Genomic DNA, 13558 nt, shown 5'->3' with positions numbered 1-13558 from the left:
TTATTGTTGTTTTAACCGTATGCTTGATTTAATCAAGTCGTGTGGAAATAACCGTCTGTGTGATTAATCCACATTACTTCCATGATCTTTTTGATGAAGGAATAATGGATTGGATTATTCCATTTTCTTAGAGGATTTATTTTTAATTAATAGCAAGAGATTTCGGCTGTTCCTAAGCATCAAACGCATGAACTTTGTTATTTTCATGTGATTATTTTTGGAAAACCACAAGAAATATTTTGTTTTGAAAATTGCCAATTAACTCATAATATTTTCTTGAGCAACTCATTGATTTTATTTATAGAGAATTTTTATCCTTTTTGTAAGGGTTTTTGAAAGAACTTGTAATTAGACTCGGGTGAGTGTAAGGGGGAATTAGATAGCTTTGAGTGAAGCTATTGAGGAGTTTAGCTTTTAGTGAAGCTAAGTTTGTTGCTTTGAGTAAAGCAATTTGAGAGAGAAGAGTTGGCCTAGTTGATTCGCATCGAGTGAAGTAAGGTGTTTATTGTAATCGTATAATGGGGTGCAAATCTGCCAAGCAGATTTGAGACCTGCTAGCTGTTACCCATGAGGGAATAAGTGAAGTCAAACGTTCCAAAATTGATTTGTTAATGTCTAAATACGAAAGATTTGTTATGGAACCAAGGGAAAGCATCCAAGAGATGTTCACAAGGTTCACCAACATAACAAACGAACTTGTCTCTCTTGGAAGAATAATTCCCACCGATGAACAAGTAAGGAAGATCCTTAGGAGCCTTCCTCAAGATGAGTGCTGGAGGGCCAAGGTTACTGCTATACAAGAGTCCAAATATTTTACAAAGTTTAATCTAGAGGAGCTGGCTGGTTCCCTAATGACGCATGAATTACATTTGGGAACATCCGACAGTTCCAGGAACAAGGGACTGGCCCTGGCAGTTGGGGAACATGACGAGTCAGAATGCGATGAGGAAGAAGCTGCCTTATTGGTACGAAAATTCAAGAAGTTCTTCAGGAACAGCAGGTATACAAATCAAAGAAACAACAAAGAAAGAAGAACAAAAACTAATCTTGAATGCCACAAATGTGGAAGTACCGAACACTTCATCAAGGATTGCCCAATGTGGAAGAATGAAAAGGGCAAGGGAAAGACAAGGGATTCAAGAAGACCGTTGAACAAAGAAAACTTTAACAAGAGTGACTTTCGCAAGGCCATGATCGCTGCTTGGGGAGAGACTGAAAGTGATGATGAATCTATTGTTCCCGAAGAAGAAGAGACAGCAAACCTATGTCTCATGGCTACGCATGAAAGCAAGGAGAAGGAACCCATAAGGAAGCAGGTACATATCTCTAATCCATTTTCTATCCATCCATCCAATTTAAGTAAAAATAAATTGATTGAGTTGCTAAAGGAGACACAAGCTAAACTTGAAAATTGCAATGTTAAGTGTCTCTAATTAGAAAAGGAACTCAAGGTAAGAAAAGACCATGTCTCCTATATAAACACCTTTAAATACGATGTCCAAAACAGATTTTTCGGTTTGTTGGATCAAAACATAATTCTAAAGGAAAATATGGAGAGAATTGAAAAGGAAAATGTTATTCTTAATATTGAGTTGTCGCAATACAAATTATTAGGCTTGAATAAAGAATTGAATGATGCATCTACTAAAGATTTGTGCAAAGATTTTCAAAATTTAAAGTTGAATCTAGAATCCAACCGTAACAATGATGATAAGCTTGAATTAAATTCAAGAGAAAAAGGAAAAATCAAAATTACTCCCAAATGGATTCAAGATGCCAAAAGTAAAAATTCAAAAGGCCTAAATTACTTTAAGAATAATAAGAAGAAGAAAGCTTACGTTGATCTTCCTAGTGACAGATTATGTTCAATCTGTGGAGGAACTAGTCATCTGAAGGACCAGTGCACCAAAAAAGAACAGTACACTGTCTCCAACAGAAACTACGTCGATAACATTCAGAATCAGAAAAATGATTCTTGCAAAATCGACAAGGAACCCAAGAAAGTCTGGGTTCCTGTAACTAACCATTAATTTTTTTTCAGGTCCAAGTGAGGGGGAACAGCTCATGGTATCTCGACAGTGGGTGTTCCAAGCACATGACGGGTGACAAATCTAAATTTCTCTCACTTGAAGCCTATGATGGGGGAACGGTAACCTTCGGTGACAATATGAAGGGTGAGATAATCGCCAAAGGAAAAGTTGGAAGGTCATGTTCCCATGCTATTGATAAGTGTTTTTAGTCGAGAATTTGAAACATAACTTACTTAGCATTTCTCAATTTTGCGATAAAGGTAACTCTGTGAATTTTACTTCTGAAAAGTGCATTATTTCTAGGAATGACACAGGAGACATCGTTCTTGAGGGAATCAGAAAAGGGAACACTTATGTAGTGAACCTGGACAGTGTTCCCAAAACCAGTCTAAGCGTTATAGAAGACGACCCACTTCTTTGGCATAAGCGTCTAGGTCATGCTAGTTTTACATTGATTAATACACTAAGATCAAAAGACCTAGTTAGAGGATTACCGGCTATAAAATTCCTTAAGGATGAAATTTGTGATCCTTGTGCCAAAGGTAAACAAGTGAGGTCATCTTTTAAATTAAAGAACTTTGTGACCACCACTAAACCACTTGAATTATTACATATGGATCTATGTGGACCTATGAGAACACAAAGCCGGAGTGGCAAAAGATATGTGTTTGTTATTGTTGATGATTACAGTAGATTTACTTGGATATTATTTCTAATTAGTAAAGATGAAGCTTTTGATGAGTTTGTTTCTTTCGCTAACAAAATACAAAAATCTACCAATAATCAAATTATTCACATAAGGTCAGATCATGGAAGAGAATTCGAAAATTCAAGTTTCATGAACTATTGCAATGAACATGGATTAAGTCATAATTTTTCGGCACCACGAACACCACAACAAAATGGTGTAGTAGAAAGGAAAAATAGGACTTTAGAGGAAATGGCAAGAACCATGTTAATTGCTAGTGGTCTACCTAGAAATTTTTGGGCCGAAGCTGTTAATATTGCATGTTATATTTTGAATCGTGTATTAAGAAGACCAATCACTTCAAAGACACCCTATGAATTGCTTAAAGGTGTTAAACCAAATATTTTCTATTTTCGTGTGTTTGGATGCAAATGTTTTGTTCATGTGAATGGAAAACGAAATATAGGGAAGTTTGATGAAAGAAGTGATGAAGCATTATTTCTTGGCTACTCATCAAATAGTAAAGCTTACAGAGTTTATAACAAAAGAACAATGAGCATGGAAGAATCCGTTCACATAATTTTCGATGAAACTAACTTTTTGTCAAGTGAACAGGATACAAAGAATTTTAAGATAGGTCTTGCAAATCTAGAACACGATGATGAAGAAATGAAAATGCAAGATCAAGGAACAGCAGGTGAACAGCTAATCCCAGAAGATGCAGAAAGGAACGTTCTTGATCAGGAACAGCCGGGACTTCAGAACCAACAGACTGTTCCCAATCCTGCTGTTCCCACAAAAGAGCAAGTTAATCCAGTAGCTGAACAGAATGTCAATCAAGCTGATGAACCAGAACATACTACTGTTCCAACAAGAGAATTCGTGCCCAAACCTTGGAAATATCAAAGTTATCATCCTCTTGATTTGATTATAAGTAATTTGAATAAAGGAACACAAACTAGATCTGAAATGAGAAACTTTTGTGCACACTTTGCGTTCCTATCATCACTCGAGCCCAAGAATCATGAAGAAGCTCTAAAGGATTCCGAATGGATCGTGGCCATGCAAGACGAATTAAATGAATTTGAAAGAAATAAAGTATGGCACTTGGAACCCAAACAGAAACACAAAAAAGGTAATTGGTTTGAAATGGGTATTTCGGAATAAACTAGATGAGCATGGAATAATTGTTAGAAACAAAGCAAGGCTCGTGGTCAAAGGATACAATCAACAAGAAGGTATTGATTATACCGAGACATTTGCTCCGGTAGCAAAGTTAGAGGCTATAAGAATCTTAATTTCTTTTGCTGCATTCATGAACTTTAAATTATATCAAATGGATGTGAAATGTGCTTTCTTAAATGGTTTTCTTGATGAAGAAGTTTTTGTTGAACAACCCCCAGGCTTTGAAAATACCTCTTGTCTTGATCATGTCTACAAGCTTGATAAAGCTCTTTATGGCTTGAAACAAGCTCCTAGGCAATGGTATGAAAGACTATCAAAGTTCTTGATTCAAAATGACTTTGTAAGAGGAAAAATTGACAAAACCTTATTCTTTAAGAATAGAGGTTCGGATATTTTAGTTGTTCAAATATAAGTTCATGATATTATCTTTGGAGCCACCAATGAACTGTTGTGTAAAGAATTTGCTAACCTAATGAGCACTGAATTTGAAATGAGCATGATGGGGGAATTAAACTTCTTCTTGGGTTACAAATTAAACAAACAGCTAATGGTATCTTTATTCACCAACAAAAATATATAAAAGAACTTCTCAAGAAATATGGCTTTAATAATGCTAAAACCAACAACACATCTCACTGCAGTAAAACGTATTTTAAGATATTTGAAGGGAACTGACGACTTGTCCTTATTTTATCCTAAAAGTGATGTTTATGATTTGAAAGGTTTTAGTGATGCAGATTATGCAGGTGATCTAGTTAATAGAAAAAGTACATCAGGTATGGTACAATTTCTTGGCTCATGTTTAGTTTCATGGAGTTCCAAGAAACAAAACACTGTTGCATTATCTACTGCCGAAGCTGAATACGTAGCAGCAGCAGCTTGCTGTTCCCAAATGCTTTGGATAAAGCAGCAGCTAAGAGATTTTGGTATTAAGTTTGAATGCGTTCCTATTTATTGTGATAATACCAGTGCCATATGCATATCTAAAGATCCAGTGCATCATTCACGAGTTAAACACATCCACATTAGGCATCATTTTCTTAAGGATAATGTTGAAAATAAAAATATTATTCTAAAGCATGTAAATACCAACGAGCAAATAGCAGATATCATGACTAAACCGCTTCCAAGGGAACAACATGAAAAAATGAGATCGGAACTTGGCATGATCAAGCTGCATTGAAGTGAGTGACATATGTGATCCTTAAAGACAAAATGAAAATTGAAAAGGTCGATCAACCACAAAATCTTGATTGAAAAATCAATTATCGAAAGGATCAGGTACGCACTATTTGAAAGCATATACTGTGAATGCTCATATGATTGCTTGTTTAATTTGATCAGACTATAGTAGCATAAAATTTCCATTTATTTTTCATTTTCATAAAAAATTTCATGATATTTAATAGGAAAATTTACCCAGAATCATCCAATCTATTCATAATTTTCCTACAACAATCCCAACTATCGATTAACCATGAATAATCCCAACTATTGACTCACTTAACCTGTGCTGTTGTTGCTCTTGTTCTTACCGATGCAACAGGTAATTTTCTGGCATTTAGTCAATAGTTGGGATTATTGTAGGAAAATCGTAAATAGATTGGATTATTCTGGGTAAATTTTCCATTTTTTAAAATATTTATCTTTTTTTTTATATTCAAAATGACTTGCTACAATAGGTAGCAGGTCACCCGGGTGTACCCAAGGCAAAGACCCTCCTAAGTTCGGATTATTCATGGTTAATCGATAGTTGGGATTATTGTAGGAAAATCGTGAATAGGTTAGATTATTCTGGGTAAATTTTCCTATTTAATATATATATTTACCCCCCAGCAATTTCCATTAAAATAGCGGGAGTTAAATCATCATAGTTCTTCACTAAATTCGTTTGTTTCCATTTCACATTCTGTGTCCATATGCATGAATTAAATAAGGAACATGAAACACTTAATCAAGTAAAGCAAAAATCCCTTCATACTCATTATAATCACTCTCACACGCCAATGTACCCCAACTTGATGCGCGAGTTTGTTTCAAACTTTTCTGTTGACCATGGCGTTTGTACTAGTGTTGTTAAGGGAATTAAAATTGAATTTAATAGTTTGATTTTAGGAGGATGGTTAGGTGTTCCCTCCACTGGATTTGATATATACGTTGTTGGGTTAAAAATCAATTTTTCTGGGATAAATGAGAAGGTAGTTTGGAAGTTTTTAGGGATAAAAGAAAAAAGAGGAAAGGTTAGTCACAATGTGCTGTCACCTATGCACAAGTTGTTATACAATATAGCAAGACGATTTATTTTGCCTCGCACATCTAAAAGAAGTGAGGTTAGTTTAAAGGATGCTACGTTAATATATTGTATGGCTAATAACATCAAGATTAATTTTCCCTCTTTGATGATTTGTCACTTGAATGATTGTATTTTTAAGGGTAATGTGTTAGAATATGGTGGATTGTTAACATGGATATTTATGAAGTTGCGTGTTCCTCTTGATGGTCCAAATTATCCCATGGGTCCAAACAACAAAATAGGTGTTAAGTGTTTGAATAACTTGCATCTAAGATTAAATGAAAATGGGACTCTTGAGAATATTTTTGAACAATCTGAGGGCACCAATGAAGAAGAAAATGAAGAAAAAGTTGAGGAGGAGGAAGTAAATAAGGAGGAACAGGAGCCTGTTCCCTCTGCCACTGAGAAGGCAGAGGGGCATTCTGAAGAGGAATAGGAGGAAAATTCATGTAAGGGGGAAGTTGAGAAGGAACCTGTAGAGGATGTTGTGGAGGAAGAAGAAGAGAAAGATGAGGAGAGTTCTTTACCTGGTTCAAACCCTAGGAAGAGTCGTAGGCTAGCTTCCAAAGGAAAGAAACCTGTTGTTATTATTGATGATGACTCAACCTCATATACAACAGCTGAACCAAGCCATCCTTCCTCACCTAAACCTGCCACACCGTCATTCCATAATTTTTCTTCACCACCACAGTCGCCAATACAACCATCTTCACCACCACAATCACCAATTCAACCATCTTCACCACCACAGTCACCTATACCATCATCACCACCACCAGTACACACATCACCAAATCAAGGTTTAGGTGACACTACAGTTCCTACAGCCCCTCTATCCTCCATTCTCCTAAAACTTACAGAATTGCAGTCCAGCTTCCTTGTTTTTAAAGATGAAATTCGTGTTTCTATAGCCTCACTATCTGCTCAAATGGACCAAATGGAAGCGCGTTTGGGGGCCAAGCTCGACACAGTAGAGGTGGAGACAGAATATGTGGATGATGAAACTCCTACATCTTAATTTCTTCTGATACTCATAATATTTTCTTATTTGTTGCAACCTTCACTATCATCAAACAATCTTTTCTAGCTTTTGATTTGTACCAGCTGGGGTACTGTTTGTCCTAATTCATACTATGAACTGCGTTTTCTTTTATGCTACTAACTATCTGTGACGATTAATCATAGCTGATCTTGTTTGCATTCATTGTTACTGATTTTTACTTTGTGCATCCTTATTCTCTCTTTGACTATGTCTATATGCTTAGTGTTGTGGTTTTGATTGCTCCAATTCTTTTTGAATGATGTCAAAAGGGGGAATATTTGACACAAACTTAAATAATGCTTGAGTATGCTTAGCTCTGATTATATCTATTATGTTGGACTTTAGGATTTTTGTTTATGATTCATGAGCTGATGATTGTTTATTGTTTGCTGATTTTTGCTGATTTTGCTCTGATTGTCAAAATATAGCTAATCTATTGTCAGTATATAGTTAACATCTTTTGTTAATGCTTGATGCTCTGATTCTAATGATTAAGATTGATGCTCTAATGTTTATGATCAAGATGCTTATGTTCAAGATGAACTGTGATGAACTGTTTTGTTTGTTCAGATCATCTATTCATTTTCGAGCTCTGATTGTATGCTCCAAATTTATTGAAACCACTGCTTATGTTCTATGCTTAAAATGTTTGAGTTTTTGTTGTGTTTATGTTTAGAGTAATTTGATTTATGATTAGCTTGGTAAATTATATTTACTAAGTTAAGAAGAGTTGTTTTAATCTCTAACATGCTCTACAACATTGGTTTTACTCTATTTTGTTTTAAGTTTGTTTAAAAGTTTGTCATCATCAAAAATGGGGAATTTGTTGGACCTCTTGAGTTTTGATGATGACTACACTTTATTTAAACAAATATGTTTTTGTTTTTAGAGATTGTGTGCAGGTCGATATCCGGTTGTAATTATGATTGTTGATAGTACCTATGGCTTAGTTCATGGAAAAGTACGTGTCAAAAGGATCCAAGAGAAGTTAGAAGAGTATATCACTTGCGATGTAAAATGGAGACAAGAAGTCTACTGTTCCCAGGTTGGATGTTCTAGCAAAACTGGATTTTGGAGACAGCGCACTGTTCCCAACTGAAGTCAGCCAACGTTAACTAATAAATTCTGATTTTTATTTTTAGTTAATGTACTAAAATTAATTTGTGGCATTTATTTATTTATTATAGTTAATTGGCAAAAAGTTTTCTAAAAAATTACTTTACGTGTGAGTCTCTAAATAAAGATCCTTTATTTTAGGATCTATATTTAGTAAATATTGGATTTGCTAAAAATAGAAATAGCGGTTGTTGAATAGGTCTGAGCTATTATTTTTAACCGGTCTTTATCTTAGATAATAGGTTAACATGTCTATTTTTATTAAGTATAACCGTTTCTATAAATAGCAAAAACGTTCCAGCAGTTAGTACTGGAACAGGAACTGCTGTTTGTGAAACTGCTGCCTAAAAGGAACAGACCTTATTTTTAGTAAATGGGAACAACGGTTATTGTTGTTTTAACCATATGCTTGATTTAATCAAGTCTTGTGGAAATAACCGTCTGTGTGATTAATCCACATTACTCCCATGATCTTTTTGATGAAGGAATAATGGATTGGATTATTCCATTTTCTTAGAGGATTTATTTTTTATAAATAGCAAGAGATTTCGGTTGTTCCTAAGCATCAAACGCATGAACTTTGTTATTTTCATGTGATTATTTTTGGAAAACCACAAGAAATATTTTGTTTTGAAAATTGCCAATTAACTCATAATATTTTCTTGAGCAACTCATTGATTTTATTTTTAGAGAATTTTTATCCTTTTTGTAAGGGTTTTTGAGAGAACTTGTAATTAGACTCGGGTGAGTCTAAGGGGGAATTAGATAGCTTTGAGTGAAGCTATTGAGGAGTTTAGCTTTTAGTGAAGCTAAGTTTGTTGCTTTGAGTAAAACAATTTGAGAGAGAAGAGTTGGCCTAGTTGATTCGCTTCGAGTGAAGTAAGGTGTTTATTGTAATTGTAACTAATTGCCTTAAACATAGTGGAGTTTTTAGAAATCCCGAGGAGTCGTGGTTTTTCCTTCTGTTTAGGCCCAGAAGGTTTCCACGTAAAAATCGTTTGTCTCTTTTATTATTTTGCTCTAAGTTCAAGCTTTATTTATATTAATTCAATTCCGCAAAAACAGGGCAATAACGCTTGAATTAGTAACAACAACAATTCACCCCCCCTCTTGTTGTTGTTCCCGTTCCTAATTGAGTCTACAAGGATATATCAATAAAATATCATAGTATGTTTATGGTTTCTTCCAATGAGGTGTGATGTGCATTATATATTGAATCACTTTTACAATGTTTTTATTATGTTTAATATTATATACATATATAAATAAATATACCTAAGCACTAGTAAATAAGTAATTGTATGTTAAGTCAAAAGTCAGCAAAACTCTGTCCTTTCTCCAAAACTTTCGAATCCTTAGGACATTCTTGTGATTAGTACCTTCTTTTTGCTTGCAGAAGATGCCTCCTTTGTCAAGAAAGAGACTGTTTAGAAATGATGCTAACCGTATGCTAAGAACTCTGGTGGAAGCGCTATCCAGTGTAAGCGCACCACGAGAGAGGTCTATGTCGGAATTAGCATCTGAAATGAGCAAACGGATTAGTCAGAGCAAACCCTCGACTTTCAATGGTAAAGGGGAACCGTCGGAGCTTGAACTCTGGTTAAGAGAATTTGACAAACTTTTTGATGTAGTAGAATGCCCAGAAGAATTGAAAGTCAATCAGGCTGCATTTGATTTGGTTGGAGAAGCCGATTACTGGTGGGCAAACAGTAGATCGGGGTTGTTGGAGCAGGCTGAGGGGGATTTTGGTTGGGAACTGTTTAAAAGGGCCATGCGAGAGAAATTCTATCCGCTGCACGTAAGGAAAGATAAGTCGAACGAGTTTGCGCGATTAGAGATGGGTGGTATGACTGTTGTTGAATATTACCACAAATTGATAGAGTACCTCAAGTATTGTCCTAATGACGTGCCCACTGAGGAGAAAAAGATGCAACGCTTTGAGCTAGGTTTATCCTTCAAAATTCAAAAACATATTGAAAGTGATCGTTATAACAAGTTGGAGCAGATGTAGACGCTAGCGTCTCAAATAGGGAATATCTTGAGGAAGGAGAAGGAAAGAGAGAAAGGTAATCTCCCCGAGAAGAGAAAAGAAGGTACTGATCAGGCATCAGGGATTCCAGCAGGTTTTTATCAAAAGAAAGCCAGAAATTGCGGCGATTTTCAAGAAGGTGGGTCTAGTGCAAATGCGGGCTTTAGGGGAGAAGCTAAGCCTGCGAAGCCATTATTGGATCGAGATGGCAGTGAGTGGAATTACTTCTGTAGGAGGTGCAAGAAAAACCATCCGGGAAAAGATTGTGATAGAAATCTGGTTGAGTGTAATTTTTGTCACAAAAGAGGCCATAGAGAGTATGAATGCTACATAAAGAAAGGAGGTAGAAGTCAACAGCCGGGTGGGCAACACCGACAACAGAATTCAAACAACGCCGGCAGTCAAGTCAGCGGACAGTACGGGAATGGAAATCGTGGCAATGCTGGTCAGAGGTTTCAGCGACCTTTTAATGGGGGACAAGGCCGGATAGATGGGAACCGGGTTGAAGAGTCAGAAATGCATCGTGGGGGCAATCAAGTGGGAGAAATGAATGCACAGCCTGCTAATGGAAGAGTATCTGCGGTCAGTGCAAGAGAAACTGACCAAGCGACGGATGTGGTTACAGGTACGTTCGCCATTCATTCTATAGCTGTGAATGTATTATTTGATTCGGGAGCTACATGTTCTTTTCTTGCAAATAGTAAAGTAGAAGAATTGAATTTAGGAACTTTTGAAAAAGTTTCTTGTACGGTGGCTGTCCCATCGGGTAAATTGTACAGTTGTGATAGACTGTATAAGGATGTACCCTTGAAGATAGGAAAAGTTGTTTTTCCTAGTGACTTGTATGTGTTAGATATGGAAGGCTTAGAGGTAATTTTGGGGATGAATTGGTTAGGAAGATATAAAGCCACTATTGAATGTAGAGAGCAGAGAGTATTGTTGGAAGGACCACGAGGGGAAAACGTTAGATATAGAAAGTTTCCCAAGGGGCCCAGAACGAATTTGGTGTTGATCTTAGAATTGCAAAGACTCGTGAGGCAAGGACACCCTTTGTACTTATGTCTTATCAGCCAAGGGGGAAAGAAGGAGGAGGATCCCAAGGATATTGCTGTAGTGAATGAATTTGTGGATGTTTTTCCTGACGAGATTCCCGGTATGCCACCTCAACGGGAAATTGACTTCACGATAGACTTAGTACCTGGGACTGGACCGATTTCTAATGCCCCTTATCGTATGGCTCCGAAGGAGATGGAGGAATTAAAGTCTCAGCTTGAAGAATTGTTGGATAAGGGTTATGCTCGACCTAGTGTTTCACCTTGGGGCGCTCCAGTTTTGTTTGTAAGGAAGAAAGATGGTAGTTTGAGATTATGCATCGAATACAGAGAGTTAAACAAGGTAACCGTTAAGAATAAATACCCGTTACCCCGGAGAGATGACTTGTTTGATCAATTGAGAGAAGTCGGGATCTTTTCAAAAATTGACTTAAGATCGGGTTATCATCAGCTAAGAATAGCTGAAGGGGATATACATAAAACAACTTTTAGAACACGTTATGGACATTATGAGTTCACCGTGATGCCTTTTGGGTTGACAAATGCTCCAGCCGCGTTCATGTGTTTAATGAACCAAGTATTTAGTGCGTACTTGGATAAGTTCGTGGTTCTCTTTATTGATGACATATTAGTATATTCGAAGGACAGGGATGAACACGTTGTACGCAAAATTGTCAAAGTGTGAGTTCTGGTTGGAAAAGGTATCATTTTTGAGTCATTTTGTTTCTAAAGAGGCTATTTCGGTGGATCCGGCGAAAGTAGAGGCAGTTCGAAGCTGATCGTCACCAAAGAATGTCACCGAAGTACGAAGTTTCTTAGGCTTGGCTGGGTATTACCGTCGTTTTGTCAAAGATTTCTCACGAATTGCTCGGCCTATGACTTCGTTGATGAAGAAAGAGAAGAAGTTCGAGTGGACTGATGAGTGTGAACATGCCTTCATGACTTTGAAGGAAAGGTTAACTACGGCCCCTGTTCTTACTTTACTTGACCCAAAGTTGGATTATACTGTTTACAGTGACGCATCGAAGAAAGAATTGGGTAGTGTATTGATGCAGGACCGTAAGGTGATTGCTTACGCATCACGACAACTGAAAGTACATCAAGTTAATTATCCTACCCATGATCTGGAGTTAGCTGCTATAGTTTTTTCTCTCAAAATATGGCGGCACTATTTGTATGGCGTTAAATGTAGAATCTACATTGACCATCAAAGTCTGAAATATCTCTATACACAGCCCGACTTAAACATGCGACAACGTCGGTGGTTAGAGTTGATGACAAATTATGATCTGGAGTTCATATATCATGAGGGACAAGCGAACTTGGTAGCCGATGCGTTGAGTAGGAAGTCTAATCCCTCGTTGTCCGCCTTAGATGGAGTTGAAGAGTTGCATCGGGATTTTGCTAGATTAAATTTGGAAGTGGTACGTAAAGGTGAATTACAGGGGTGTTTGAATGCCTTGGCTATTCGACCTTCGTTCTTTGAAGAAATTTTGAATTCCCAGGATAAAGACCCGAAACTTTTGAAGTTAAAGGAACAGGCACGGGAAGGAAAAGCGGAGAGATTCTTTCTTCAGGAAGATGGAAGCTTGAGGTTCAATGGTCGTTGGTGTTTGCCGACGAGGGAGAAATCTTTGAAGGAACGTATTTTGGACGAAGCACATTGTACGAAATTTTCAGTTCATCCGGGTGGGTGACAAGATGTATCAAGATCTTAAGTTAATGTTTTGGTGGTCTGGAATGAAGAAGGATATTGCAGAATATGTCTCGCGCTGCCTGATCTGTCAGAAGGTTAAAAGTGAGCATAAGAGACCAGGAGGTTTACTACAACCGTTGGAGATACCGGTGTGGAAATGGGATGATATCTCTATAGACTTTGTTGTGGGTTTACCCCGGACGAAGGCATGTAATGATGCGTTATGGGTCATATTGGATTGTTTGACTAAATCAGCACGTTTCATACCTATAAACTGTCGTTGGGAGATGGAACAATTAGCTCGAGCTTACATTAAGTATGTCGTGCGATTTCACGGTGTGCCCCGTACTATTGTGTCCGACAGAGATACATGGTATTTGTCACAGTTTTGGCAAACTTTGCAACAGGCAATGGGCACTACGTTACT

At 37.0% G+C, this 13558-nt stretch overlaps 2 protein-coding genes across 2 annotated transcripts; both read left to right on the top strand.

Annotated features, from left to right (window-relative positions):
* The first annotated feature begins 1271 nt into the window (after nt 1–1271).
* LOC130823196 (uncharacterized) lies at nt 1272–12214 on the top strand. Its single transcript, XM_057687830.1, has 6 exons — nt 1272–1316; nt 9751–10300; nt 10385–11008; nt 11060–11225; nt 11307–11614; nt 12084–12214. Exons 1-6 carry the CDS (start codon nt 1272–1274, stop codon nt 12212–12214), a joined length of 1824 nt encoding a protein of 607 aa, XP_057543813.1.
* A 96-nt stretch (nt 12215–12310) lies between these two features.
* Nucleotides 12311–13132, top strand: LOC130823195 (uncharacterized). Its single transcript, XM_057687829.1, has 3 exons — nt 12311–12499; nt 12671–12859; nt 12941–13132. The coding sequence occupies exons 1-3, from the start codon at nt 12311–12313 to the stop codon at nt 13130–13132; spliced, it is 570 nt and encodes a 189-aa protein (XP_057543812.1).
* Nucleotides 13133–13558: the final 426 nt, after the last annotated feature.

This window comes from Amaranthus tricolor, chromosome 9 (genome assembly GCF_026212465.1).
Source record: "Amaranthus tricolor cultivar Red isolate AtriRed21 chromosome 9, ASM2621246v1, whole genome shotgun sequence".
Taxonomy (NCBI): Eukaryota; Viridiplantae; Streptophyta; class Magnoliopsida; order Caryophyllales; family Amaranthaceae; genus Amaranthus; species Amaranthus tricolor.
This window is presented reverse-complemented; position numbering and strand designations above follow the sequence as displayed.